The sequence below is a fragment of the Mya arenaria genome, chromosome 4 (genome assembly GCF_026914265.1).
Source record: "Mya arenaria isolate MELC-2E11 chromosome 4, ASM2691426v1".
NCBI lineage: Eukaryota > Metazoa > Mollusca > Bivalvia > Myida > Myidae > Mya > Mya arenaria.
The window spans coordinates 61778998-61806805 of record NC_069125.1 but is presented as its reverse complement, the minus strand read 5'-3'; the positions used below and the strand labels follow the sequence as shown (position 1 = coordinate 61806805).

The following is a 27808-nucleotide window of genomic DNA, read 5'->3' as shown; positions in this document are numbered from 1 at the left end:
AATGCATATTTATGATATATTAATGCTTAGAAGTTACCCTTAGTAAAACTGTTCTTAGGTACTCAGAAGAAGTTTTGAGTAATTCTAATACCGGTAGCTCTTCACAGCTTGAAGCTGAACATGTTCTGTACACAATTGTCTTTATTCAATCTCACCATAATCTAATTTTGATTCATCTTCTTAAAAAAAGAATAATCATTTATATCAGATTAAAATATTGATTTTATTGCATTCATAATATACATGTAGCAAATACACATATACATAATAAGTCAGGCTGTATATATATATATATGTGTAAAGTGCATGAATAAAGTAAACAGTATACTTAAATATACAGACTCTAAATTCATTCTGTTCAAGCATTGATAATAAGAACTATCTATTTCACTTAAATATGAAGCAAAATATGACCCATTTAGTTATGTCAATAGAGCCTTTACACCTAGTGCACCATCACTCCAGTTGAGCCAATGTCAGCTTCAAAGCACACAAATCCCTCCTGCTGGAGCTCTGACCTGACGATATCCACCACCTCCTGGTTGGTTTCTGGCCTCAGCAAGGTGAAGGCACACCCCCCTCCCCCCGCTCCAGTTAGCTTGCTGTGGAGATCATACCGGGAAGTTATTTCACATATCTTGTCCAGTTTGGGGTGACTGACACCCATAGCTTGAAGCAAATGTTGGTTGATGTCTACCAGCTCCTAAACAAACAAGTTAAAAGAACATGTGCATAGGTTCTCATAAAACTTTAACTTGTACACTTATGTAAGGCAATTGAAATGTTGTTTTTGCAATACTGAATGAAGTTAGTTTAAACATTGTATATTTGGCAATGATTGTGAAGACAGTCACTCTTGTTGGCACAATGTTGCACAAGAGTGTGGTCTTGTGTTGTGGAGGAAACTGGAGGACCCAGAGAAAATCCACTTGTCCCACTTGGTGACCACTAACCCACTAACATGTGCCCAGGCAGGGAATATAACCGGGGTCGCCTTGGTGAGAAGCGAGTGCGCTAACCACTACCCTAACCGGACAACCAATGAAGTTAATAACTAGGTAGGTCATGCAAATGAATAAATAAACATTTGTTATTTATTGTCAAACATACAGTTGTATTTTTCTATCCATAATACCTCGAGGGTATCTATGTGATGAGAAAACTGTTGCCCAGCAACCGTTGTCATGGCATTGTAACACTCCAGGCACCTGTCTGTGACCCCTTCCACTGCATCCATGATGGGATCAAGCACTTCTGGCATCTAGGGACATAATCAGGTCCATAAACTAACAATCTATCTGCTATTGATGTGACTAAATAAAACATTCATACCTACTGTTACAGTATTAAATAGTTGTCAAACATACATGCACATTGTACTTGGAATCACTTTTCTAATCCATACGGCGTTAATCTAATATTTATACAAAAAAATCTAAGATATAAAAACAGGTTTTAATAATTATGGAAACTTTTACACAACATAGACAATAATATTATGATAAAGAATTTGTTTTTTAACTGACATTAAACAATGGTTACCTTTTGTTTTCGTTTTCTGACTCTGTCCACCAATGTTTTGGTTATTCTCTGAACCCCAGTACTGGTAACAAGTATCCTCAACTTCGGCATACTGGATGTACAAACGTTAAGATTTAAAACATTTAGTGGGTACATTCAAAGGACGCTTCTGTCCATATTATCTGAGAAACAATATGTGCAGAAACAATAATAATTATGCATAATGAAAATTCCCTATATAAAAAGTAGAAACATTTTTATTTTTCTGATGGGTACATATGGGTATAATATTGCTGAATACTATGAATTCATGAATTGACATATATTGGGCCAATTGTTCAGAACTATCATAAAGCTAGAAACATTGTTAATGTAATCATTCTTAACTTTCATATCTTATCTGCTCTGGAACATTCATGGACACATTTGTGATCTACAGTATATCTAACAAGGTTCGAGACAATAATTTCAGCTTCACTGTTTTATTAAGATACATCAGCGCATCTTAAAGTAGTTCACCTTTAAATGTTCAAAACGATGCTGTTAACAACGTTGTTAACTTTAACCAATTCTGAACAAACAGCCTATTATGATACTTGCCGAGTCACATAATTGGCAGTAGATGTATTATTTTCATGCCTGGTGACCGCATATAATGTTGGAATCATTTGAAAGGGTACTGCTTGCTGATTACTAGTAAAATTAAGTAATATTGAAGGACCAACAATACATTATAGATAAAGGTATCACAGTTTGTATTTTTGATCTTAAATTTCAACTGAAATCAGAGGTAAAATTATATATTTTGCAATCTTTCAAGGCTGAAAAAAACTAATTAGTAATATTTTATTCCATGTAATTTTTCCATTTTCTTTCTCTACACTGTACACAAAACCCTATCACACTCGTATGTGGTCACCAGGCATCCACAGCTCCCGTGGTTGTATATAGGAAATAATAAACAGCAATGATTTCATTCCTAAATGTACTTCCATCATTTTTAAAACTGCACACCCACCTTGAAAGTTTTGTAACATTTCCCGCACAGAACTTGATCGCACTTCCTGAAAGAACCATAAATGAAACTTATTCTGCCACTAAATGCCACTGCCATTCTAGATGTACTTTTGTTAACTTTTGTAACGATATGAAATGGCTAATACTTTAACAATACCCATTAAATACCCCAGTCATCAAAATAAGACTTTTGGATGAACAAGCCCGAATTCTTATCCTATTGTTTAGCATCAAAGTTTTGAACAAGCCCTTCTATATAAAATTTAGAATTTGAGCAAGCCCGGTAGGCATTTTACCAGTGCAGGGCTTGCGGGCTTATGTTCATTTCGATCACTGTAACCCTGTAGCATTCTCATTCATCAGAGGTTTGATAATGATAAATCTAATTGTGGTACGCATAGCATCATCACTCTGGTGAACAAGAATGACCCATAGTTGAGCGATTATATGTTTTGTTTTACTCCCTAATACTCAAGTGAATGTAAAAATTCCTTATTTTAAGATTTTTGTAACATTTATGAGCATGACAATAATATGGCAATGTTGTGTACCAAATGTAGCGACAGAGTTGTCAATCCCTGATGGTGTACCGTGAACAATCTTCTCCCCGAGAAACGCCCAGCTGCTTACCAGGTTCAGGTGTTCTTCAGACAACGCATGTCCTGACGATGATTCAGCAGCTGCAGAAGTAGACATGTATTTTAAACTGCTTTAGCTCTTGTTGATTAGATTACATGTATACTAATTGACTTTAAACTTGATTGTGTGAATAGCTGGTAGCTTATAGAATCCCATGTCATGCTGTTTTCTGGTCTATAACAGATACGGGTGTCAATTATAAGAAGCCACAAGAAGGAGTCACATGTGGGGACTGAATTGAACAAGGGATCTTTTGGGTGGGAGACGCACTTCAATTAAAGATTGATCATGCTTCTAAGTAATTATCAATTCATACAGAATGAACACACAAGCAAATGTGATCTACCTTAATATTTACATTTGAAATATTACTCATCATGATTCGAAATCAGTACAATTTTCAGAAGCTGTGTATTTATTGTTAAAGAAAGTTTATTAACAACAAATGTTTGTATAAAAAATAGCCAGTGGATTCAAGCAACATAATATATAAATATTGACTTATATGAAATGCATTTTTGTAGACAGACATTTCAGTACACTTTAATATCTACACACTTTGACCACATCTATGCAAACAAGACCTCTTCTCAATGTTAAATCAAGTCAACAATGTACAGATTTAAATAAAGTTTCAGTAAAAACAATATCGATATTGCTGCAATTCAATTTGCACTAGACACAAGTACATGTTTGTCTATCCAGTCTTATACACGTAACTACAACATTGGAAATATCACTGACCACTGATATCTCCTTGCTGTAGAAGCAGGGCTGCCACCAGGGCCACACTGTAGCTTGCTGATGAGCCCAGCCCAGCTGCTATTGGCAACTGAGTGTTCACAGTCACTCGCAGACATGGTAGAGAACTGAAACAGGGAAAAAAGATAATCATCCCTCATAAGTGATTCAGTGAGTCATAATTTAAGCAGAATTTATTATTATTTTGTATAATTACTTTGAATAAAAACAAATTAAGTCTAAGTGTAATCTTAGCTGTTATAAAAATTAAAATCATGGCAAATCATAGAAATAACTTTTCTTATTATGTAGTGTAACCATGCACTGTTAATTACATCATATTTCTGAAAGTTGAACCAAACATTGTCCAGAGCCAAAATCATATCTTCCACATTATAGGACTACATGTTAATAAAGGTCTCATAATTACACTTTGTAATCAGTTGAATAACAGAAAGACCCATGATCAATACCTGTCTCTTGTCTTTAAACACTTCCCAGGTTTCCGGCATATGGCTGTGTAAAGGTACAGGAATATGAGGATTGCCTGCAGTTTGGGGTTACTGCGGTCTTCACCCAGGCCAGACAACACAACCAGCTTCCCTAGCAGGACTTCATCTATAGGACCTGCTGCCATTACATCCACTGAATCATAACATCAGAAACTTGCCATTTTCACCAATTTTATGACATGTACTTGAAAAAAAATATAAAATTACCCAAAACATCTGATTATTACCATATTCTTTATATAACAAATTAATTATATATAAATCCACATATCCAGTTTCTTATTTTTAATTAATATATCATATTTACGAAACGAGTAAGTCATTCTCATGATGGCCTTTTTTCTGTTAGCAAAATGCCCTTTCTGTTATTTAAAAAAAATATATAATCTAATTATACAAAAGATATGCTTGGTATAAACATTAGTTATTGCACAAATAGAAGAACAAATACAGATTATTGAAATCTGCATTTTGATGTCCCTACCTAACATGAAAGTACCCTTATTGAAACTAAACCAGTCAAGTGGGCCTAATTATCAAAATGTACAACAATTACACAAATAAAGCAGTTTTAATATTCTAAATAATGATTTTAAAAACACACACCAAACATTCCTCTCTTACTAGTCATTTGTTGAAAAGAACTTTGAAAGCCAGAAAATGTGATAAACAATATCATCTTATATGTCTTTAAAATAAATGTGCAAAACATCCTCAAAATACCTTTATTAATTTGAACTATTTCCAATATTTCCCCCAGACTCCATTCCTGATTCAGTCCAAGAGCCCGGAAATCTATCAGGATCTTAGCATCTTCATTTTCTGATACCTCCACAGTTGTTCTCAAATTTAAGCTGGCAGCAATGGCAGCCTGAAATGTTTTTATAAATATTCACTTATCTCTATCTACATATGTGGTAACCAAGACCCATGATATATAAACAACAACTTTCATCAAAGGTATAATTTGGTAACCTTTTGTCTTCCAGAAAGAATTGCCAATAATAATTTTAAAAAAGTAACAAAAATAACCAGGTTGTAATACAAACAAGCAAATTTGTTGAATTGATATCCCCCGCCTGAAAGGGCAAAGTAGATGATTTTGAAATTAAGTGTTGGTGAAATATTCCAACCGAAACATGCAATATCGCTGCAGAGTAATGGACTCTAATGCATGTTGAATATGATCAAGATATGAATTTGTTTACAATTGTTCAAAATAAAATAACATTTTATATAGTGTAGCATTTAGATTTGACCTAGTAACCTAGTTTTTATTGACTTTATCAAGTTTCATATGAATAAAAGTTTTCACAAAGGCAAACATTTTAATTAAGTTTGGTGACCAGAAATATTGCAAAAAAATAATAGCAAATATATGGGTTTTTCTAAGATTTGTAAAGGAGACCTATTTTTTTGACACCATGTGGCCCAGTTTCAAACAAATCAAAGATTTCATCAAGGCAAATATTCTGATTAAGTTTTATGAACATTGGTGCAGATCATCCCGGATGTATTACCTTTGTTCCCAAGATTTACTTAAGAAATTGACCCAATGACTTTGGTTTTGACCCAATGTGACCCCAGTGATTTTTTTTGGTGCAATTTACTGATCGACAAAAGTGTGGTGGACGGTCAGGTGGGAATGCCAAAACAATATCCCCCTCACAGCGGAGGATAATACACTTGAAACCTGTTGGCTCAATTTCCTCATTTGCTCGATCTGGATGAAAAGGACCGATTTTGTTTTTAATTCTTTGTAAGCATTCCCACTTAGCTCGATATTTGCAAGGCTCAAAGTATTGTGACCGGTCCCTGGGATATCAAGCCAACGGGTTTTGACTGTAATGATGATGAAGTCTATATTTGCATCCAGTATGTATGCTTAATTTCTTATACAAATAAAGATCTTATAGATAAACGAAACTGATCATCTGACAGCTATTCTTGACTTTCTATATTATATTGAAGAGTTAACACGTCTTCGTGACCTGTCTGTCACTCATTTTGAGTATATTTATTCATTTATAAAATGATATCTATAATCCAACAATACTGTAATTACATCATAATGTATAAAATTGGTCAAGTTTGATATTTAGTGCATATAAATGGATGCCTTATGAGCGTCCAAACTCACTGCTTTTAAAACAATGGTGAATACAGCGCAGTGATTGGAAGCATTGCTACTGGTCCTCATTTACAATGTCAAGCTATTTGGAGTTTAAATTAATATAAGACACTTTATTGATTCTTTGGCTAATGTTTCTTTAGAATTTTTTTTTTAATTTAAATAAAATATATAATAAGCCATGAAAATATTGGCAGGTGTTAGTGCCTTTCTGTTATAACGTTTACTTACATAAGGTTAAACCATAAAAACAAAGATTAATAAAAGCCTTTTTAAAACAAATTGTACGACTATTAAAGTTACTGTATCACTATGTTTTAGTGTATTTGGAAAGAATGTATTACTCTATGTTAAATTGTAAAAACAATGTTTTTTTATAGGGCAAATCTTTCTTTTCGGGATTAGAAATACGGTATTGAACATCTTTTATATTAGACAAGTAATCTTAGATTGTATTTGACGTACCATCAGAATCCAATTATTGTGGCTAGATCAATACAGTGTGCGGCATTACAAATTATCATTTAAGTGATTTTAAAAGAGTCCAGCCATAAAGTATGACTAAGCTGACACACAGGACGGTGACGACCACAATGTAACTGTTGAGTGCCATGTGGTACGAATTAACTGAGAACGAATCAGTTCACATTTTTACTACTTGCCTTCCCGTATACGACAGCATGTTCGCCGTGCAAGATGATTTTACCTGGTGCAGATACCTTAATATTCATTTTAAAATAGTAACTTTCTACAGAGTGCTGTCATATAATACAAATTTCCTATCAAAAATCTGGAATGTTTACAATCTAGGCTTCTCCCATTTCTAAGCGTCTGCACGACATTGAATGAGCTCTTCAATAGAAGGTAGCTGTCAAAACAAATTAATAAAAAAATGCAGGGTTTTCTTAGCTTGTTTCGTCAAACGCAGCGCACAAATGCAAGTTTTCTGTGTGAAAGAGTAATAAATAGGTATGTTGTTGAGATGTTAATTGAAATTATGGGATGACATAATAATGCAAAACAACGGGAGCTGTAAATATCCGTGGAAAGTTGTATTGATGAATGATGATTATTCAAGGAATTTGACATTAATTTTGTTATGTTACTTAAAACTTTTGATGATGTAAAAAGAATATGGACAATTATGTTACCTAACACCTTAGTGTTTTAATGAACCATTCCATATATGTGTGTCAACAGCATATACTGTACTTCTTATTTGCTCTATGTACTGATGGCTCAACTTAGTTGTTAGAGTATCAAACTCTGCAAGTCACAGGTTTGATCCACATGTGGATCTTCGTTAATGATCTCGTTGGAAATACTTTGATTCTTGGAAAAAATACTTTGAAGTGTATTTTCATCATCTATAATTAAGCTTATAAATGATTGGGGCTTTGAGAGGTAAACATTGCAATTATGCTTTTTCTTCAAATGGACATGAGACTCTGCCTTTTTTAGATTCAACTACACATGTACCGTTTTTCAGTTCAAAGCTGCTGCTGATATCAAGAGGCATGAAAATATATACCAAAACAGGAGATAAAGGTAACTTTGCCTTTGGATGATTATTTTCTAATATTTAAAATAAAAATTAACAGAGAGATACAACTGTTTGCAAAACATTGTAAAGCTTTAAATAATTCTTCCTCTAAACACATTTTACTGCTGAACAATTTTAAGTTTCAGGAACATGGGTGTATAAGAAAAAAACATCTGAATTAAAATCTAAGATATATGATGACAGTCCACATTTAACAAGGAAAACTCAACTGTGAATGCCAATGTGATACAGTGACTACAAATGCGAATTAATATTCAAAATTATATTTTGTCCAATTTTGTTGTAAATCAGTTGTCAGCAATTTTTGATTTTAAACAGATGAAATAGCTGATGTAAAAGGAGGATTGACCAGCAAACAGGATATAATTTTGTTTACACTGTGCTGGGTCAGACCAAATTTCAATTGATAAATGCATATTAACAATACATTGTAAGCATTAAATTTATTTAATGAATAATCACATGTAGTGTGTGTTCCTCCTGTATGTAAACATCATGAACACACAAACAAATCTGATCAATCCTTATATTAACACTTTAAATAAATATTCATCAAGTTTAAAAATAGTAATATTATCTGGCTGTATAGTTTCAAGTAAATTTAACAAGGAGTTCTCTTTTGCTTTCATTTTTTCAAGGAGAAAACTATGCTACAATATCTACAATATTTAGAACTGATGCTTGAACTGTGGAGAGAGTGATGAAGAAAGGAGAGTTGTCTAAATCTAAGTAATCTTAGTAAAAAAAGTATGCATTGATTTGTGCTTGTGCGAATTTTATCAACGATGTAGAAAGTTTATGGCTTGATTTTATTTCAGGAACATCAGCCACATTTACTGGGGAAAGAAGGAGAAAAGATGACCTGATATTTGAAGCTCTAGGCACGACTGATGAACTCACATCAGCAATTGGGCAAGCATTTATTATGTTTTTATAGGGAATCAGTTATTTGGGAGGTACTTTTTTTAATTCAATAAATTTCAGCAACCTCGTGTTGTCACTTTTAACAGAGTTGCCTTAAGGTTAATACCTTAAAAACTAATATATGACTAAATAGATATTTGGCAGTTGTTTATGTCCACGTTTTTCTAATAGATTAAAATCAAATCCTTCTGGTGATCTGTACATGAGCCTAAACACTAATTCAAGATATAAAACACTAGTTGTTAACATATCAGTTTAATTTATTGAAAGAGACCACAGTAAGGTTTATAATTATTATCCGCTGCCAAACCAAAGGTTTCGGGAGGAGATATTGTTTTGTCATTGTCTGTCAATTCGTCCATCACATATTTTTTTTTCTGTCTGGAACCATATCTTGGTATTGATTAGTCAGATAATATTAAAACTTGGTCAGAATGTTCCCTATGATAAAACCTTGACCGCTTGTAAAAGGGGTCAAAACTATGTCACTAGGTCAAATCTTAGATATCGTCCATATCATCATCTCATTCTTTTGCTTTTTAGAGCCATATCTTTGGATATCAATACAAAAAATTTGCTTGTTTCTTTTAAATCGTGAATCTATATTTCTAGACTTGCAAAGGAGTATTGTAAAGATGCTGGACACCCATTTTTGGACCGACTTGATGAGGTAATTTCATATTCACTTGCAGAATTAATTTTACATGAGGATTTGAAGATATTTTTTTTTAGAATCTGATTGGTTTTGTTTAATTTTGGTATTTTTCTGATCTCTTTTTTGTTTTGGCATAACTAACTTCGTTACTAGATATTTTTTACTCTTGTTATTTAAAGATATCCAACATAATCATAAAGTTGACAATTAATATCTAAATGTAAATGCAAAGTAATTAAGGTGTTATCCTAATCATTTATCTAATAATCCCTGTTATTTTGTTGACTTGTTTTATTCAGATTCAGTGCATTCTCCAAGACGTGGGCTCCAATATTGCCACACCAAAATCTTCTGCTAGAGAATCACATAAAAGTCAGTATGACAACATAGAATAAAGCGTAAACCTTTAAATTGAAGTACGGTATTACTTTTAGAATACAACATTTATATTTACGTGCTTGTCTGATTTCAAAATAAAATAGTGTAATGGTCCGCTGTAGGCGGCAGATGTGCGTTCATAGAATAAACATTCCGTTAAAGACAGAAGTACGTTCATAGTACATATGTTTACTTGGTTGGTAATATGCAAATTAGCAAGGCCCGGGCTCTGTTTGGATTGATAATTTACTGTATATAAAGACCAGCGGACCCCTTCAGGGTCCAGCATGCTTTTCTCTGAAGGGATCTGTTGGCCTTGTTTGACGTCGCACGTTAGCCTAAATGTAATCGCTAGAATTTGTGTTTTCATCAGCATTAAAAAATTTAACCTTGGCACAACATGAAGAAATAGTTCCAAGATATACACTTGAAAGTAAGAACACATATTTCCAGATACAATGTGGAAATGTTGAGAAATGCCCGCAACTCTGGCTTTAATAACTGTCAAGAAATGCCTCTTTTCCACAGAAAAAAAAAGAAAAAAGTGTTGGTGTTAGCTTGGAGAGGTATTGTTTCATAACATTAGAACATTTGGAAACAGATTTTACCCATGTTCATCTTTTAGTATAATTTTAAGACTAGTGAGACCAGCGCAACTTAAAACATAAAATTATGCTGATTTTTAGTTTGATAGCACCAATAAAGAGAGCATGCAATTATTTTATCTTTAAAACTAAGTCTTTTTATCAGATACTGGAGTAATCTTGTTTCCAATCCACAGGCTTAACTGCATTCAGTGACCAGTGTGTGCCAACCCTGGAGTCTTGGATTGATGAATATACTTCACAACTCCCCCCACTGAAGAACTTCATATTGCCTGTATGTTTCAACTTCAATTTTATGTGCTGTTTGTTTTTCAAGCTTAATTATGACAGAAACTAAAGGCTTATAGAATGACCTTCAGTCTGTTCTAGGTGAAAGCCAATACTGTGTCCATTTATAGTGGTTTTGAGAATTTGCACCTATTGTTCTTTGAACCCATTTCCTCTTTGGTTGAGAGCCAAATACCCATACAAATTGACCAGCTCACCATTTTTACTTAACTTTATATCAACTTTAGACTGTTACGAATTATATTTATCATTGACATTAAACCGTTCGGATGAACAAGCCCGAACTTTTACACCGAGTGCTGATGGCAACAAGCCCTGCTTTATAAAATCCTGAAGCAAGTTTGAAACAGGGCTTGATCTTAAATTCAACTGTGTTTAGATCCATTGATGATAGTTTATTCTGAAGTTAATTCTGACTTTTACCATTCAAAAAATAAAGACAGGCTGAATTAAAATCAGTAGACTGTAAGATTCATAAGAATTGAAAAAGGAGAAATAAAGGACATTATATTTGAGAATCATTCCCAAATCTATATTCTGTTTTTGTATGTATATAAAGTTATATAATTTTATACAATCATGTATGATTTCCAGTCTGGCGGGAAGAGTTCTACATCCCTACACCTTGCAAGGGCTATATGCAGAAGAGCTGAGAGAAAGTAAGGATTTTAGCTTAATAACCATTTATAATTTGTATCCTATTATGCTCTTGAATTTGTCTCATGAGAAACAACAAAAAGAGTAGTTTATTTCCAGATATAATATCATAAAACTTAAGGGATGGGTATTGTTGTGAAAAGAGTGTCATGCTTCATCATGATATTTCATCAATATATAGGTAGTGATTCTAATATATTGTTTAAAGTCAAATAAGTATTGTATGATGTTTAATTTATAAGTTCACAAGATAACATTTAGGTATTCAGTTTTTTTAATAACATGCACATATCCGTCCTTCACAACTTTGCATTGTTGTAATATTGAAGTTTTGACTAAAATTAAAATGTATTGACAATATTATGCACTGTTTCACTTTTTCAGAAATGTCATCTTTGAAATCAGGAACTAATAAAAATCGTACAAAACTGACTACAAGTTATGTCATATAATACAAAAGAACATATGATATGATTGCCCTTACGTATCGATACTTATTACTTTTGTTCTGTGTCACAATATATTTGGTTATTGATATATCGCACATCCTAATTAAAATTTTTAATCATACTTCTGGTAGTTTCTGTTGGCTATGATATACGCAATTATTCCAATGTATGTTTAATGTTGTTTTTTAAGCCAGATTTTCACATTCATCAATTGGTGAAAATCTGGCGGGCGGTCTGCAGGGCAGATGGGCTTGCATTTGGGTGTTGTTAACAATTACAATTGTGTTGAAAAAAAAAATTGTGTCTTAAATACAGTGTTAATGCGATCTTTATGAAACTTGGTCAGAATACTTGTCAGCATGATCTGTAAGTCCAGTTTGAATATGGGTAAAAAAACCTAGGTCACAAATATTAAGACAAATTGTTGTGTTATGGGTTCTGATTTCTTTCACAAATTCATCAGTTATCATCCAATTTCCATGAAATACTTGGTTGTAACAATATCAATTTGGCTTCACATAATTAATATATAGAGCATTTCATATACAAGTATAGGATTGAGGAGAAAGCCAAAGGCTTATATGGAACCCCTTTCCTCTGAGAATATTTCTCAGCATGATATTTTGGACCAGTGTAAATATGGGTCATTTCAGGTCAAAAACTTGGTCAAAAGGTCATTTTTTTCACAAATGCATTGTGTACCAAAATTCCATGTTTAGTTTTTTATTCTTCATGAAACTAAATCAAAATATTTTTTATTCACGTTGTTAATGTTGTAATATATTGCTATCTCTATGGACAAGAAATTCTCAGCTTTAATAAATGATGTTTATTTTCAGAGTTACCACCTGTATAAGAGCCAGGGAAATGGACACAGAACCACTGAAATACCTCAATAGGTATATTGAGTATTGTAGACATACATGTATACAGGATATTATATGAGTGGTCATTCAACACAAAAAATATCAACCAAGTTTTCTATAATTTACAAGTCTTTCATCATTTTTTGTTAATTTATGTTATCAATTGAGTATAAAAAGAGCATGAATATGATATTTTATTTTATCATAAATACTAATTTTATGAATAATGGCGCTTTAATAATCCATCAAGCTATATAGAGCACACATTTCAACACTATTTATTTAGGATGTCACATCATGTTATTACACATAAATAACAAGTTATATATCAAAAACACATAATGATGTTATTTAATGATGGCGACGTCATTCATTATATAAATTGTTTTATTTTATTCAGTGAAATTATGCATTTACGTTACATACTTTCATAAAGGCTTGTCCGGACTTTTCCTTTCTAGATTAACATTGTATGGTCAACACTTCAGGGGCATTTGTAACTGAACAAGTTACATGGGCGCATGTGAGTTTGGTTTGTGGTCACCAAGCCGGACAAGTGGGTTTTCTCCGGGTTCTCCGGTTTCCCCCACAACACAAGACCACACTCTCGCGTAAAATCGTGCCAACGAGAGTGATTAATATAATGTTGTAATAATTTGTTTCACAATCGTTGTAAAATAAATATGTTTAAACTAACTGAACAAGTGACAGCTCCTGTTTCTGTCAGTTTTTTTGTGTGAAAAAAAGTGATCTAAAGTGTTCGAATTAACAAGACACAAGATTAGAGTACTTCTGTCCCCGCTAATTACAGTAACAAGCTGATGAATCAATGGAACCTATGGAATCCAAGTTCATGGGCATTTGTTTTTCCAGAGGCTTTAATTGCTTTAAAGCTGCACTCTCACAGATTGAACGGTTTGACAACTTTTCTTTTTTTGTCTTGGAACGCGCCAATTTTTGCGAAAATCCATGGAAACCAGTTATATAAGACTGCTGACAAAAAATGAGATCTCAGATTTTTATATTTAAGTTCAAAAAGTAATGTTTTATGCATTTTTCTTAAACTGTTAGTAGCGGTTTAAGCCATAAAACATTAATTTTCAAACGGAAATATAAAAATCTACAATCTGATTTTTTTGTCAGCAATCATATATCACTGGTTTGCAGATATTTACGAAAAAAATTGCTCTTTCCAAGACAAAAAATAAAAAAGTTTTAAAAATGGTATTTCTGTGAGAGTGCAGCTTTAACTGTTATTTTCAAGTCATAGCATCTTGGTGTCATGTGTGTGATAGGAGAAAATCTGCTGGTAGAATGCCTTAACTTGGGCTAGAGTATACAGGTCTATGATATTTGTTTCAGGCTGAGTGACCTGCTGTTTACTATGGCGCGACTGGCAGCTCACAGGGAGGGACAGGAAGAGAAAATATACCGACGCTTGTACCAACCACCTCCGTAAAATGATGTTATAATTGCAGAAATATCTATTTTTCTATATGGTCATGTTTCCGTATGTTAGCACAATCAGCATGATTCAATAAATGTTCTTATTTCTAATAATTAAATGAAAAGCTCAGGAATAGTTAAAATTGCATAATAACTGTAGTATGAAATGTGCATAAGTACTGAAGTATAGTCTAACCACATGAACCATAACAGTACAGAAAAATTCTATGACATTTTGTTATAATGCTGACAGTATTTATACTTCATTTTTTGGAGTTGTGTTATTTAGAATATAGTTACTGTTGTGTGTTTATTTTTGAGAAAATAAAACTAACCAATGAATATCTCTAGTTGAATTCCCATGGATGTGTTTATTTCATACAAGAACAAATTAAACAGCTATATATATTTAGTCATTGAAAAGGACACTCTTTTTCAAAATCAATACATACACATGCATAACAAACATAAAATTTGAGTGATAAACCTTTAAATACTTACTAAATAATGCATTTATGGAAAATATTAATTATGGATAACAAGATTGTAACATGTATTTAATAGCTGAAAACGCAAAAATATTATATGATTGTTTAAACAAGTTACCTATTAAGTTGTTTTAAGATGTAACTCAGTAATTATAACTAGACAAAAACGAACATGTATGCCACCTATATGCCACCATATAAAACTCATTTAAAATCAGAATATAATTACCGAAACAGTAGTGAGCTTAGTTTGATCCCATTGTAAGGGACTTAAGATTGTTTAAGAAATCGGGGCCAGGTCCCATGTGTAAGGTCACTAACTTGGGTTTATAAATAGCAACCATAGTTGTGTTGGCACTGTTACTTCAACAGTGGACAGCCAAAGTTTATACATGTATAACATGGTGTAAAATACAGGAAGACCATGTGCCGCACACAACACAAATGTCTGTACATCTAAGACTAAGTTAAAATCACAAACTTAGTATATTAAATCCTTTAATAATGTTTATTTTGTAGCTTGATCATCCTCGGCACCCCAGCGTATCATAATCTATAATGATACCCTGGGCAAATTGGCTAGGGAAACTTCGTAAATCCTGAATATTCATAACCATTTTCTGACCAATGAAATAGCCGATAATAAAAAGGAAAAAAAAACTCCTTTGTGAAGAGCTAATGGCATATTTAACAATATCCTGCCTAAAATGATTTGTTAGCCGTGATGTCATTGGATTATTTTCATAAGAGATTACATCCGTAACTACTCGGCCATTTCTTCACCGCATGAGGTGTGTCTCATGCGACCAATCAAGCGCCTGGATTTCAACTTATTAATTATTCATGAGAACGAGATTTTTACAGCTGATTTGCTTAGGTTATCATATAGGTTATGTCATCATACGATGGGGGTGCCGAGGATGTTTCTTGTTTGTGATTTTATGTTCTATGTCTTTGGCGTTTACCCCGTGCCATTAAACCAGGTTTATGTTTAAACTTTTTGCTACTGAGCTTGTTTCTGCAGCTTTTTGTATAAATATTGATCAGTGTTTAACCAAAGTTAAAGTTGAAGGTAGATCCAATGTCCTGTTAAATTTCATTGGTCACTACAATCATATAACATGACCCAAATATTCACCATAGAAAGGTCATTTACACAACACTTAGGTTCTGAAGGACAAGGTCACAATCAAAAACGTATTTTTCTACAGTGTATATTGCTACTTAATGTCACTACAGCAGTGGTTACCCAAAAGTAAGTGATGTGTTGCTTATAACACACAAAGGTTCTAGGACAAGTACACAAGTTTATATACAAGTTTACTTATAAACTGATTGCAATGTCATAGAATCTTTCCTGTAGAGAGTAGGTCATCTCTTGTCATTTCAACATGGTCGAAACAAATATAACTTGGAACAGCGATTAAATTTGGTACAAAATGCTTAAATGTGTTGCATGCAATACCCAGATCTGTAGATCCATGGTCAAGGCCACTAAGATTAATTATGTTGCATATAGGGCTCTGACATGTGATCCAACGTCATCGTCCACATCATCACACTTTCTTGTACTGCAGCATTTCCAATTCAATCTTTACCCAACAAGGCAACACATATATCAGGAAAATGTATTTACTTTTAAGGAAAAAGAACCAGATAATATAGTTCTACAGTAACACATGTATGTCCCCTGAATTGTCAAAATTTGACCAAATTTACTTGGGTGCTATCCAACATACAGGTTTCATTTACAATCTTATCAAGCTTGGTAACAGTGCTTCCTGGCATAATATCATAATTTCACAAGCAAGCCATATCACATTTTTACTTGAGTTATAGCCCTTGAATTGTTAAAATTTTACCAAATTCATTGTGTCCGTTGTCTAGTCTGAGCATTTCTTATACAATCTTTACCAAATCCAAATATATATTTGTATGGCTTTTCATGTGCCTTTAATTAAAAGCTAACGTTAAATTTGGCCGCTAGGCTTATCCCTGTAGTTGATTTTTGCTGTTCAGTTAGTCACACGAGTATCCATCCACTGGACACTGTTCTGGTTTTCAGAACTTGCAAGATTTGCTTTGTAGCTTGATGAGAACGGACCTAATTCAATATCAAGTGGCATACATGTTTACCTCAAGTATTTGAAGTCCAATGTAGGTACAAGGTTAAGGTAAACTGAATACCATCAGGCGGCATGTCCAGCCAGCCAGAGACGTATCTCAACCTTTGACCTCCAAGGGTGACCTTGACCTTTGACCTGGGTCTTGTGTGCCACACGCCTCCTCATCATGGTGAAACTTCATGGCATATTATTTTGAAACAGCATCATGAAACGACAAAATAAATCCTAAACAAAGATCATTTCAACCTTTGACCTTTGATGTACAGGCCTGGGACTTGTGCAGGACTTGCCACCTCATCATGATGAACCTTCATGGCAAGTTTTATGAAAATCCTATAATGCATGATCAGGATTCAGCACGGACAAGGATCATTTCAACCTTTGACTTCCAAGGGTGACCTTGATCTTTGAGGTATAGATCCGGGTTTTGTGCCACATAAGTCACCTCATCATTGTCAACCTTCATGGCAAGTTTTTAGAAAACCCTACAATGCATGGTCAAGATACAGGCCAAACAGACCGACACATGCGTACACCAAGATGTCAATTTACAACTTTGTCTTGCTCATCACACGGGGCTCGAAAAATTTTCATATTTAGCCTTCAATTTTATGTCCTTTCCCTTACTTGAGCCAAATATATCTCTGACATTTATGTTCATGTAAAGCCTTTGTCAAAGATGCTTTCTTATACATTGTCTTTCCAGACAAAAACATTTCTATGGGACCGAACAAGATCACTGTAAGCCTATGACAACACTAGTCTGTTTTTAGAGTCAAATGGCACTGTACCAAAATTTAATCAATATTAAAACAAATTAATGTTACTTGTAACACATCTGCATATTGTCATTGACATTGTGTGCAACAAGTTGTGCTTGGCAATGACACTATTCAAGACAATACCTCAACTTCAAACTTTTACATAGTATTTATTGCAGTAATGATTACAATACTACCTAGATTGATGAACACAATGTGGTAAAACATTTTTTGGCAGTCCACAAGACATTCACAACCTTTTTTTGTTATAGTCACATAATCTTGATTTTCATATCAAAGAAGGAAATCAGTTCCAAGACTGTATTTAGTCCCTTTTAAAACACAGGTACCTAGCAAGTCTGCCACTATATGTGGTAATGTGATATTTAGAGTGTTTGGTAAATTACTTGTTTCTAGAAAAAATATACAAGTTGTTGGTATAAAATAAAACCATTACATATTTTGCTACATCTGTAATTTTATTTGAAGAAACTCATACACACATTCAGAACTGTATGAATGTTTCTACCAAAGGAAACTTTTGGCCACATTAGATTTAATGTCTTTATCTTTATGGAAAGCCACAGACAATTTTAAGTATTTCTTTTTTTATACATTTTAAATTAAGTTAAAACTATAGGTCAGGTTGCAATATCATTGCTCAAGAAGTATCCATAGCTTCTGTTACTGATTCAGTTTTAATGGTGTCTGTGACAGGAGAGGCAGTGCTGGTATTTTGTGAAACAGGAGCGACAGTTTCTGACTCCTTTGTGACTGGAGTTGCCACTGCCTCCTGTGGTTGCGACTGGGAAAACAATGACTGTTGAGTGTTAACTGTGTCTGTTCCTTGAGTTCTGGATACCAAAGTGGTTTGATTATTAAATGTTGGCTGATTAGTTGGCACTGCTGAAGTGGTCATATCTGTCTTCACTGCAGGTGAGCCTACACTAGCAGTTGAAGTTTCATTAACACTGTGTGAGGGTTTCAGCATACCAGTAGTCTGGGTCTCTTGTGGGGGCCTCAGAGGAGTGGTTTGTAAGCCATCAGTGGGGCCTTGGAAACGTACGGGCGATTGTCGGTTGGACCCTCCACCAGCAGCGGGTGGTGTCCTGGGGCTTCCTGCAGGACTGCCAATTCTGGCACGGCCCGGGCTGCTTGGGTTGCGAGGGGATTTAGCTGCTGTGGCCTGCTTTCTGGCCTCACGCTCAGCAGCCTGCAACTTACGCTGCTGCATCATGTCCTTGAGAACCTTGTCCATCCGCGCAACCTTTTTCTGTGACCTTGGTGCTGAACCTGCAACATGTGTAAAACATTACGCTAACAGGTATTGAATATATATTAGCACTTATACTGTCACACTATTGCGGTAAGTTGTTAGCTTTAATAGCAACAAGGTAGTTTCCGCCTGCACAGCAAAGGTTGCGTTCCCCATAACAGATATTTATGCAGATTGGTACAGGTTATTGTAATTGACATTTATCAACCTTTAACTACACATGAAAAACTTTAACCAGTAATATCTATAATGTTTTGATATTGCTTCTCTTCTTGGCCAAAATTTCAAAACATACAAGTAAGCATGTAAGACAGGCTAAGAGATGTTTAACAAAATAAAAATTAAACTTCTGAAGTTGAAGAGGAATCATAGAAACAAAGTCTAGTTTTTCTCTTATGTTTACAAAGAAATATCATAAAAAGCCGTTCAGAAGAGAAACTGCCCAGCTTGAGCACTAAATGCTCATGAGTAAAAGTGAAAAGTAAACACATAAACCTGGTGTCCTTCTAGGAGTGATAACCGTCTTATTTGGGCCATCATCATCGTCAAAGTCGAACTCATTTGGAATAGCTGGTCTTTAAAAAAATAATATTAATAATAATAATAATCTCAAGTGTAAGATATAGCAACACAAAAAAATATTAATAAGGCTAAATAGTCATGCTTTAATTTAAAAAAATTGAAAAAGTTCATAAGCAAATAACATTGGTACTAAATCACATCATAAGAATTTTATTTCGGATTACAGCATAATATGACACTATTACCATTCAATGATAACAGTAATAGACCAATAACACTAAAAAAATTGTACTTACCTTAGCCCTTATGTACTTATTGCTTTGATTTGCTAAAAATATTTGAAATTAATATGTTTATAAATTTAAGAATGCAATATAAATTAAATGATTTGCAGAGATGCCAGGTTTTATGGCCATTAACTACTAACTGCTCTTCATGAATCTCATACCTTTGCTCCTCAGTTTTGACAGGGGTGGTGACTGTTTCCTCTTTCACAACTTCTTTTTCCTCATTTTCCGAGCCCGGCGGTCGCCTCCCCGGGCACTTCCAGTTCAACTCCAGCACCTTCAGAAAATGAAAAAGCATAATTATGTTGGGGTACACTGGAATAAAGCAGGGTGAATAGCTAAATAAAAACACAAGAATGCCGTACAATAGCCTGTGCTTGCACGAACAACTGTCTATGCTAGGGTCTCAACTCATCTTCGCCAATCTTCTGTGCTGGAGTATACACTTGTCTGTGCTTGAGTCAACACTCATCTGTGCTGAAGTCTACACTCCATTATTATTAACTGCATGGATTGGGAAGGAGTCTACACTAGGACTATTTAATGCTTCAAAACCTTGAAATTCAAGATTTTTATGGAAAATATAGTAATTAAGCTTTATACAAGAAATGCGATGAAACCAAATTTTCAATGATTAACAAAAGAACTGCAGCTTTCATTGAGAGATTTAGTTTCAACAGGTTTTTTTTTTATTTTTAGTAAAACTTACCTGACAAAACATTGACCTCAGGATTCCCAAATGCAACCCCATTGAATTTCTCCATAAACCCTTCCTACATACAAAGTTAGATATGTAAACCCTAACAAAAGTTATTCAGTTTCAATTTTCAGTAGCAGTGATCATGACCCTACTGACCCCAAATACAATTCAATCAAAGATATCCATGAATCTTCCTTAATACCAACATTAGTAAAAATATGTCAACCCTCATTAAAGTAATTTAGTTTCAACTGTTTTTCTATTTTTAGTTTCAGTGACCTTGACCTTGGCCCCAGGGGCTTAAAAAAATCCCATGAAAGGTCTCCATAACTCTTCATAAATACCAAGTTTAGTCAAAATATGTCAACCCTAACATAAGTTATTTCTTTATTTGAAACCCCCAATGCAATCCTATGGAAGGTCTCAATAATCTCTTCCTAAATACCAAGTTTAGTCAAAATATGTCAACCCTAACTTGAGTTATTTATTTATTTGAAACCCCCAATGCAATCCTATGAAAGGTCTCAATAATCTCTTCCTAAATACCAAGTTTGGTCAAGATATGTAAATCCTAAGTAATTCAGTTTCAACTGTTTTTCTATTTTAGTAACAGTGACCTTGACCTTGACCCCAAGGTCCCAAACTCAATCCCATGAAAGGTCTCCATAAACTCTTCCTTAATACCAACTTAAGTAAAGATATGTCAACCCTCACTTAGTGAAAACCTGGTTAACAAAATGGAACAAGCTTAAGTATTGCTGTTGTATTAAATAAAGCTCTTTACCATCAACAGCATTAGGACTCAAACTAGCATTTATTTTACTATTTATTATTTTGTTATGAACACCTAGTACAGGTAAATTAAAGTTATAATAACTTTGTCTGAAGGTGAAAACAGTCAAGTAGTGAGTACCTTTTTCTCCTTGAGCTGTTCAAAAACAGCCAGTATATCTTCTGCCTTGGGCTGCCATGTGCCTTTCATTCCCTTTGCTGGGTTGTAGGTTTCATCGTCACTGCACTCACACCAAACCTCCTCATCAGAGAACTGCATTATTCGCTGGAAGTGGAAATTGACATTTATTTGAGTATTCTGTTTTTCAGTTTTATGACCAATCTTAACCATTTTGTATCTTGTTTTATATTTAACAAATGAATTTGGTGGTATATTGTACATCAGCCCCCCTGTGATTTTGCAGTGTTATCAGTGTCTGGACCAGCAGCCATTTGTATAAAACAGATTATTTTTTTCACTTTCGTAAGGATGATGTTAACAATCTTTTTTTAATAATTGGTCAATAGTTAGCAAATATTAACCATTGACCAATCAGTGTTTTAATATGCAAACTAGCCACAGGATAACAAACGGCTAACTTTTGAAGGTTTTATTACATTGGCTGCAGGTGTTTTAACATAAATGTGGCACAAGTATTTAGATCTTATCATTTGAGATATTAATTATGAAAAAAATATTTTGCCTTTGCTCGCATCTGTTTTTTAGGCTGTAGACCGCCAGGACTGCAGACTTTTATAACAGTATCTCGGATATGGCATTGGCAGATTTACAGTACATTTTGAACTTTAGGTGAATTAATGCGCACATGGGCGCTGTTATGAGTTTTCAATCTATGTTATGCGGTTAATATAGTTCAAACAAGCTGCGTTTCGCTTAATATAAAGCAATTAAAATTATACAAAAAGCAATTATTTTATATCAGCGAGTTACAGAACACAATACAAAAAGCAGAATCCGCAAATAGTTTCAGAATGAACACATACTGAATCAAATAAATACATGTTTTATAGACGTGTGTTTAGATTTTGCTGCAGCCCAGGACCAAATATATCTACATGTACATTGTAGCTAAGAATAGAATCTGGGTCATCGCATTCGGAGAGGTTTATTCCCTGGAATTTCACTCTGAGCACACGTTAAAACCCGGAAAAAATATGGATCGTATTATGGTGCAATTAAATGCTAATTAGGCGTAAGATATCAAACCATGATGTTTTAAATGAAATTAAAATACTTATATCCCACAATCAGTTGTTTTGGTGATTGTAGTTCATTCATAAGTATATTTTCTATGTTTTAAATTGCCTAAATCAGCTCTTACTAGACATTTTTAGCTCTACTGGCCAAAGGCCAGAAGAGCTTATGCGATGGAAATGTATACGTAGTATGTGGATCTGTGCGTTTGTGCGTCTGTAAACAATTGCTTGTGAACACGATACAGTCTTCAGTTTTAATTGTATTTTTCATAATTATTTTTTAACCTCAGATTACCTTTACTTGGCACATATTGAAATAGTTCATGCAACTAATCTGCTTACAACACTTCCTGTCCTCAGATGTTGAATGTGCAGCGTTTTCAGCTAACCCAAACACAAAAAGTGAACTATATATTTGTTGCCTATTACTCAAACGCACATGCTCTTGATTGAAAATGACCACAAAAGCCATGCCAGTAGAGCATAGGCCCTTTTGGGCCTCTTGTTAATTTAGATTGTTAGTTTGTACTTGAGTTTGTAAAATGTGTGTTGCATAAAACCATTCTCTTGTTTTAGTACATACTAACAATTAATCATTACTATTAAATGCATATTATACATGTTTACCATTTAAATCAAATCGCGTAAAGCATTGACAGGCTATTGACCTGCTACAATTTGTGTCATAGTCATGTAATGCCAAATGAAACGGAAAGTGTGTGAATATTTCTCAGTTTGTCGCAGTACTTTCAGTCCAAAGTCATGAGCATGTAGCATAATTAATGCATATGCATTTTTATAAACCACTGATATAAATCTGTTCATTTTGTCCAAGAGTGACATACATTTAGGTTGAGGGCATTATTAAGATACATGTACATCAAACATACAGGGAATAAATAGTTTGTGAGTGATTCGATCTAGAGGTATTTGGCGTAGTAGAAAGAAGCCTTAAACATAAACCTAATGAATATGTCCAATGCATTTTGTTGGATGCATTTGGTTTATCTGGCATACCCTGGTACTAAATTAAATAGGCCTAAGTCAAGTTTGAAGTGTCGAGTAGATTTTACTCAAAATGCCTAAATGCTTTATCCGTGCAGTGCATTGTTTATAAGACCAAAGCTCCAGATAAGGTTTTATATGATATTGAGAATTACTCCATACCTTATAAGTAACTAATTGGCGTATTCCACATTTCAAGTGACTTATACTAATTGAGAATCAACATAAAATTGTAAAAGTTTTTGCGAAGGAAATTAAAAGCTGGGACCAATAATACACTTACTCCCAGTTATGAGCAAGCATATACTATTTTTAGATGTTTATGTTAATGATTATGTTTTACAATTAAATGACTATACTCACAAAACATTGCAGGCAGAAAGCCATTCAATGCTTTATTTTAAGCGCTTTGATTAACTAAAGGAACAAGAGCAGTCCAAGACAGCTATATCCCCCGCCTCATGGGGACATTTTTTGTAACGAAAGCCATTCAATGGTAAGGGTATTTCTCAGGAACATAAAAAATGTGTAAAATTAAGAAAGGGCAATAACTCTTTCAAAAAAGGTCAAATTGCAAAAGCCTGACAATATGCGCTGTGTCACTATAAAGTCATGAACGTAAGAGGAGTTGCCAAGAAACCAATTTTAAATGTAAAATAAAGAAAGGGCAATAACTCTTTCAAAAATTGTCAAATTGCGAAAGCCCAACAAGAAGCACTGCGTCCCTATATAGTCATCAATCTGTGAAAGTTTGGTAGAAATTGAAAAAGAAAAACGTAAGAGGAGTTGTGAAGAAACCAATTTTAAATGTAAAAAAAAGGGCGATAACTCTTTCAAAAATGGCCGAATCGGGAAAGCCAGACAATATGCGCTGCTTCACTATATAGTCATCAATCTGTGAAAGTTTGGTAGAAATCGCCTGAAAAACGTAAGAGGACTTGCGAAGAAACCAATTTTAAATGTAAAATAAGCAAAGGGCAATAACTCCTTCAAAAATGGTCGAATCGGGAAAGCCTGTCAATATGCGCTGCTTCACTTTATGATCAGCAATCTGTGAAAGTTTGGTAGAAATCGCACCAAAAACGAAAGAGGAGTTGTGAAGAAACCAATTTTAAATGTAAAATAAGCAATTGGCAATAACTCTTTCAAAAATGGTCAAATCAGGAAAGCCCGACAATATGCGCTGCTTCATTTTATGATCATCAATCTGTGAAAGTTTGGTAGAAATCGCATGAAAAACGTAAGAGGAGTTGCGAAAAACTAATTTTAAATGTAAAATAAGCAAAGGACAATAACTCTTTCAAAAATGGTCGAATCGGGAAAGCCTGTCAATATGCGCTGCTTCACTTTATGATCATCAATCTGTGAAAGTTTGGTAGAAATCGCACCAAAAACGTAAGAGGAGTTGCGAAGAAAACAATTTCAAATGTAAAATAAGCAAAGGGCAATAACTCTTTCAAAAATGGTCGAATCGGGAAAGCCTGTCAATATGCGCTGCTTCACTTTATGATTATCAATCTGTGAAAGTTTGGTAGAAATTGCATGAAAAACGAAAGAGGAGTTGCGAAGAGACCAATTTTAAATGTAAAATAAGCAAAAGGCAATAACACTTTCAAAAATGGTCAAATCAGGAAAGCCCGACAATAAGCGCTGCTTCACTTTATGATCAGCAATCTGTGAAAGTTTGGTAGAAATTGCACCAAAAACGAAAGAGGAGTTGCGAAGAAACCAATTTTAAATGTAAAATAAGCAATTGGCAATAACTCTTTCAAAAATGGTCAAATCAGGAAAGCCCGACAATATGCGCTGCTTCACTTTATGATCATCAATCTGTGAAAGTTTGGTAGAAATCGCATGAAAAACGTAAGAGGAGTTGCAAAAAACTAATTTTAAATGTAAAATAAGCAAAGGACAATTACTCTTTCAAAAATGGTCGAATCGGGAAAGCCTGTCAATATGCGCTGCTTCACTTTATGATCATCAATCTGTGAAAGTTTGGTAGAAATCGCATGAAAAACGTAAGAGGAGTTGCGAAGAAAACAATTTTAAATGTAAAATAAGCAAAGGGCAATAACTCTTTCAAAAATGGTCGAATCGGGAAAGCCTGTCAATATGCGCTGCTTCACTTTATTATCCTCAATCTGTGAAAGTTTGGTAGTAATTGCATGAAAAACGAAAGAGGAGTTGCGAAGAAACCAATTTTAAATGTAAAATAAGCAATGGGCAATAACTCTTTCAAAAATGGTCAAATCAGGAAAGCCCGACGTTATGCCCTGCTTCACTTTATGATCATCAATCTGTGAAAGTTTGGTAGAAATCGCATGAAAAACGTAAGCGGAGTTGCGAAGAAAACAATTTTAAATGTAAAATAAGCAATGGGGAATAACACTTTCAAAAATGGTCAAATCAGGAAAGCCCGACATTATGCGCTGCTTCACTTTATGATCATCAATCTGTGAAAGTTTGGTAGAAAGCGCATGAAAATCGTAAGAGGAGTTGCGAAGAAACTAATTTTAAATGTAAAATAAGCAAAGGACAATAACTTTTTCAAAAATGGTCAAATCAGGAAAGCCCGACAATATGCGCTGCTTCACTTTATGATCATCAATCTGTGAAAGTTTGTAAGAAATTGCATGAAAAACAAAAGGAGTTGCGAAGAAACCAATTTTAAATGTAAAATAAGCAATGGGCAATAACTCTTTCAAAAATGGTCAAATCAGGAAAGCCCGACAATATGCGCTGCTTCACTTCATGATCATCAATCTGTGAAAGTTTGGTAGAATTCGCATGAGAAATGTAAGAGGAGATGCAAATAAATGAATGTGGGACGGACGGACACACACACATGCACGGAATCGCGCCTACCATTACTATATATATTAAAAATAAGGTATATGATAATAAGAACCATTAACTCAATGAGCTATTTAACACCAGTTAATGACCAGGAGACCAGGTTTTTGATTGAAGGCAATATTTTGTCAATATTTAGTTATAAAATGACTTTAATGTATCAATTCAAACCAGACTCTGAGTAAAATTCCTGTGGTAAACTAGGATCATAGTGGCCAATCGAAATCTGATTGACAATGACATTCGATCAGACATATTGCATAGATACAATAATGAGCGATCACGGATACTTTTTTTATTATTTTGACATTTCTTATGTATCCCTGTAACGCTACAACTAGGTGGACGTCTCGAGTCTGCCATAGTAAAAAAATCATCAAAAGACTCCTCGTCGACGGCCATTTAAGTGGACTAACATATGTATTGCAGTATTAAGTGCGATGCTACATTCGGATGTACTCTTTTAAATTTGATCGCAGTATGAAATATATTACATCTCTTGGACTAGTAACTGCTTACATAAAAATAGATGCTTTTTGGATGTAAGGACTAAGTAAAAAGAATCTGGAACCAATATAACATACTCACAGAAACTGAGAAAGAATCGAAACAATCTCAGTTAGACATTCAATTTCTTCCACGCTTATCCTACACTGTCAAAAAACTATTGATATTATTAAAAACATATAAAGCCTGAATAATTTTGCTCAAATAGATCAAATGAAGTTGGGAAATAAATTGTACATGTATATATGTAAAAATATATTTGGCGGAAAAGTTTACTTCAACACCGTTTCATGGTTAAAGAACACTAACAGTGTTACAATGAAATATTGCATTAAAATATAGTACATAATAGCTAAATTACTTCTTTAATATGGTTTAGTAATTATTGATTATAGTTCCCAGGCAAAATAAAAACACATTTATTCAAATTTTCATTATTAAAACCAAAACCCGACAATTATCATTCCATACAAATACAATTCGATAAAATAGCTTCAAAATGGCGGATAAAATCGACGAAGCCGGTACGGATAAAGAAAGTATGGAAATAAATGATGAAGAGGATATGTCAGCTGACGACAGTGATGGAGACGATACGAGTGATGATAATGAGGAGGACAATCGTGAAGAAAAGTTGAAAATACAAATTCAAGAATACAAAAGCCAAGTTAGTTTTATTTTTCGCGAAAATACATGATATATTCATCATATTGTACATCTCAAGATCCATTTAGCTAACTGGGGTGCTTCAATGGATCTTGAGATGTACAATATGATGAATACATCATGTATTTCAAACGTGTCTGTAGTTCCATGTGTTGAATATTTTTTAGGCCAAGCTTGTTACTAAATGATTAATCTCTTGTAAGAACTACTCAACCAGGACTTTTTTTAAATGCGG

General features: G+C 34.0%; 4 protein-coding genes across 6 annotated transcripts in view; 2 read left to right on the top strand and 2 right to left on the bottom strand.

Annotated features, from left to right (window-relative positions):
* Window positions 1-238: 238 nt before the first annotated feature.
* Window positions 239-7405, bottom strand: LOC128229927 (mevalonate kinase-like). Its single transcript, XM_052941836.1, has 9 exons — window positions 7224-7405; window positions 5154-5301; window positions 4392-4563; window positions 3922-4046; window positions 3090-3218; window positions 2540-2585; window positions 1543-1633; window positions 1136-1261; window positions 239-703 (listed from the first exon to the last, which is right to left on the bottom strand). Exons 1-9 carry the CDS (start codon window positions 7290-7292, stop codon window positions 446-448), a joined length of 1164 nt encoding a protein of 387 aa, XP_052797796.1. The 5' UTR covers window positions 7293-7405; the 3' UTR covers window positions 239-445.
* Window positions 7404-14729, top strand: LOC128229929 (corrinoid adenosyltransferase MMAB-like). The gene is made up of 9 exons (XM_052941837.1): window positions 7404-7530; window positions 8051-8109; window positions 8944-9037; window positions 9662-9719; window positions 10004-10076; window positions 10864-10961; window positions 11570-11634; window positions 12921-12980; window positions 14310-14729. Exons 1-9 carry the CDS (start codon window positions 7454-7456, stop codon window positions 14404-14406), a joined length of 681 nt encoding a protein of 226 aa, XP_052797797.1. The 5' UTR covers window positions 7404-7453; the 3' UTR covers window positions 14407-14729.
* A 3184-nt stretch (window positions 14730-17913) lies between these two features.
* On the bottom strand, window positions 17914-27370 carry LOC128231643 (probable serine/threonine-protein kinase ndrC). 3 transcript variants are annotated; one of them, XM_052944684.1, is made up of 5 exons: window positions 27269-27370; window positions 21467-21610; window positions 20015-20130; window positions 19540-19619; window positions 17914-19061 (listed from the first exon to the last, which is right to left on the bottom strand). In XM_052944684.1, the coding sequence occupies exons 2-5, from the start codon at window positions 21602-21604 to the stop codon at window positions 18430-18432; spliced, it is 966 nt and encodes a 321-aa protein (XP_052800644.1). In that variant the 5' UTR covers window positions 21605-21610; window positions 27269-27370; the 3' UTR covers window positions 17914-18429. The 3 variants fall into 3 exon arrangements, with proteins under 3 accessions (XP_052800644.1, XP_052800643.1, XP_052800645.1); XM_052944683.1 differs by lacking the exon at window positions 27269-27370 and adding an exon at window positions 26989-27167; XM_052944685.1 differs by lacking the exon at window positions 27269-27370 and adding an exon at window positions 20563-20626 and having other exon boundaries at window positions 21467-21603.
* LOC128231642 (squamous cell carcinoma antigen recognized by T-cells 3-like) overlaps window positions 27366-27808 on the top strand; it is a 24444-nt gene continuing 24001 nt past the window's right edge. Inside the window, exon 1 of the mRNA XM_052944682.1 lies at window positions 27366-27574. Within this exon, the coding sequence (XP_052800642.1) occupies window positions 27407-27574 (168 nt within the window). The 5' untranslated portion in view covers window positions 27366-27406. The remainder of the gene's footprint in view (window positions 27575-27808) is intronic.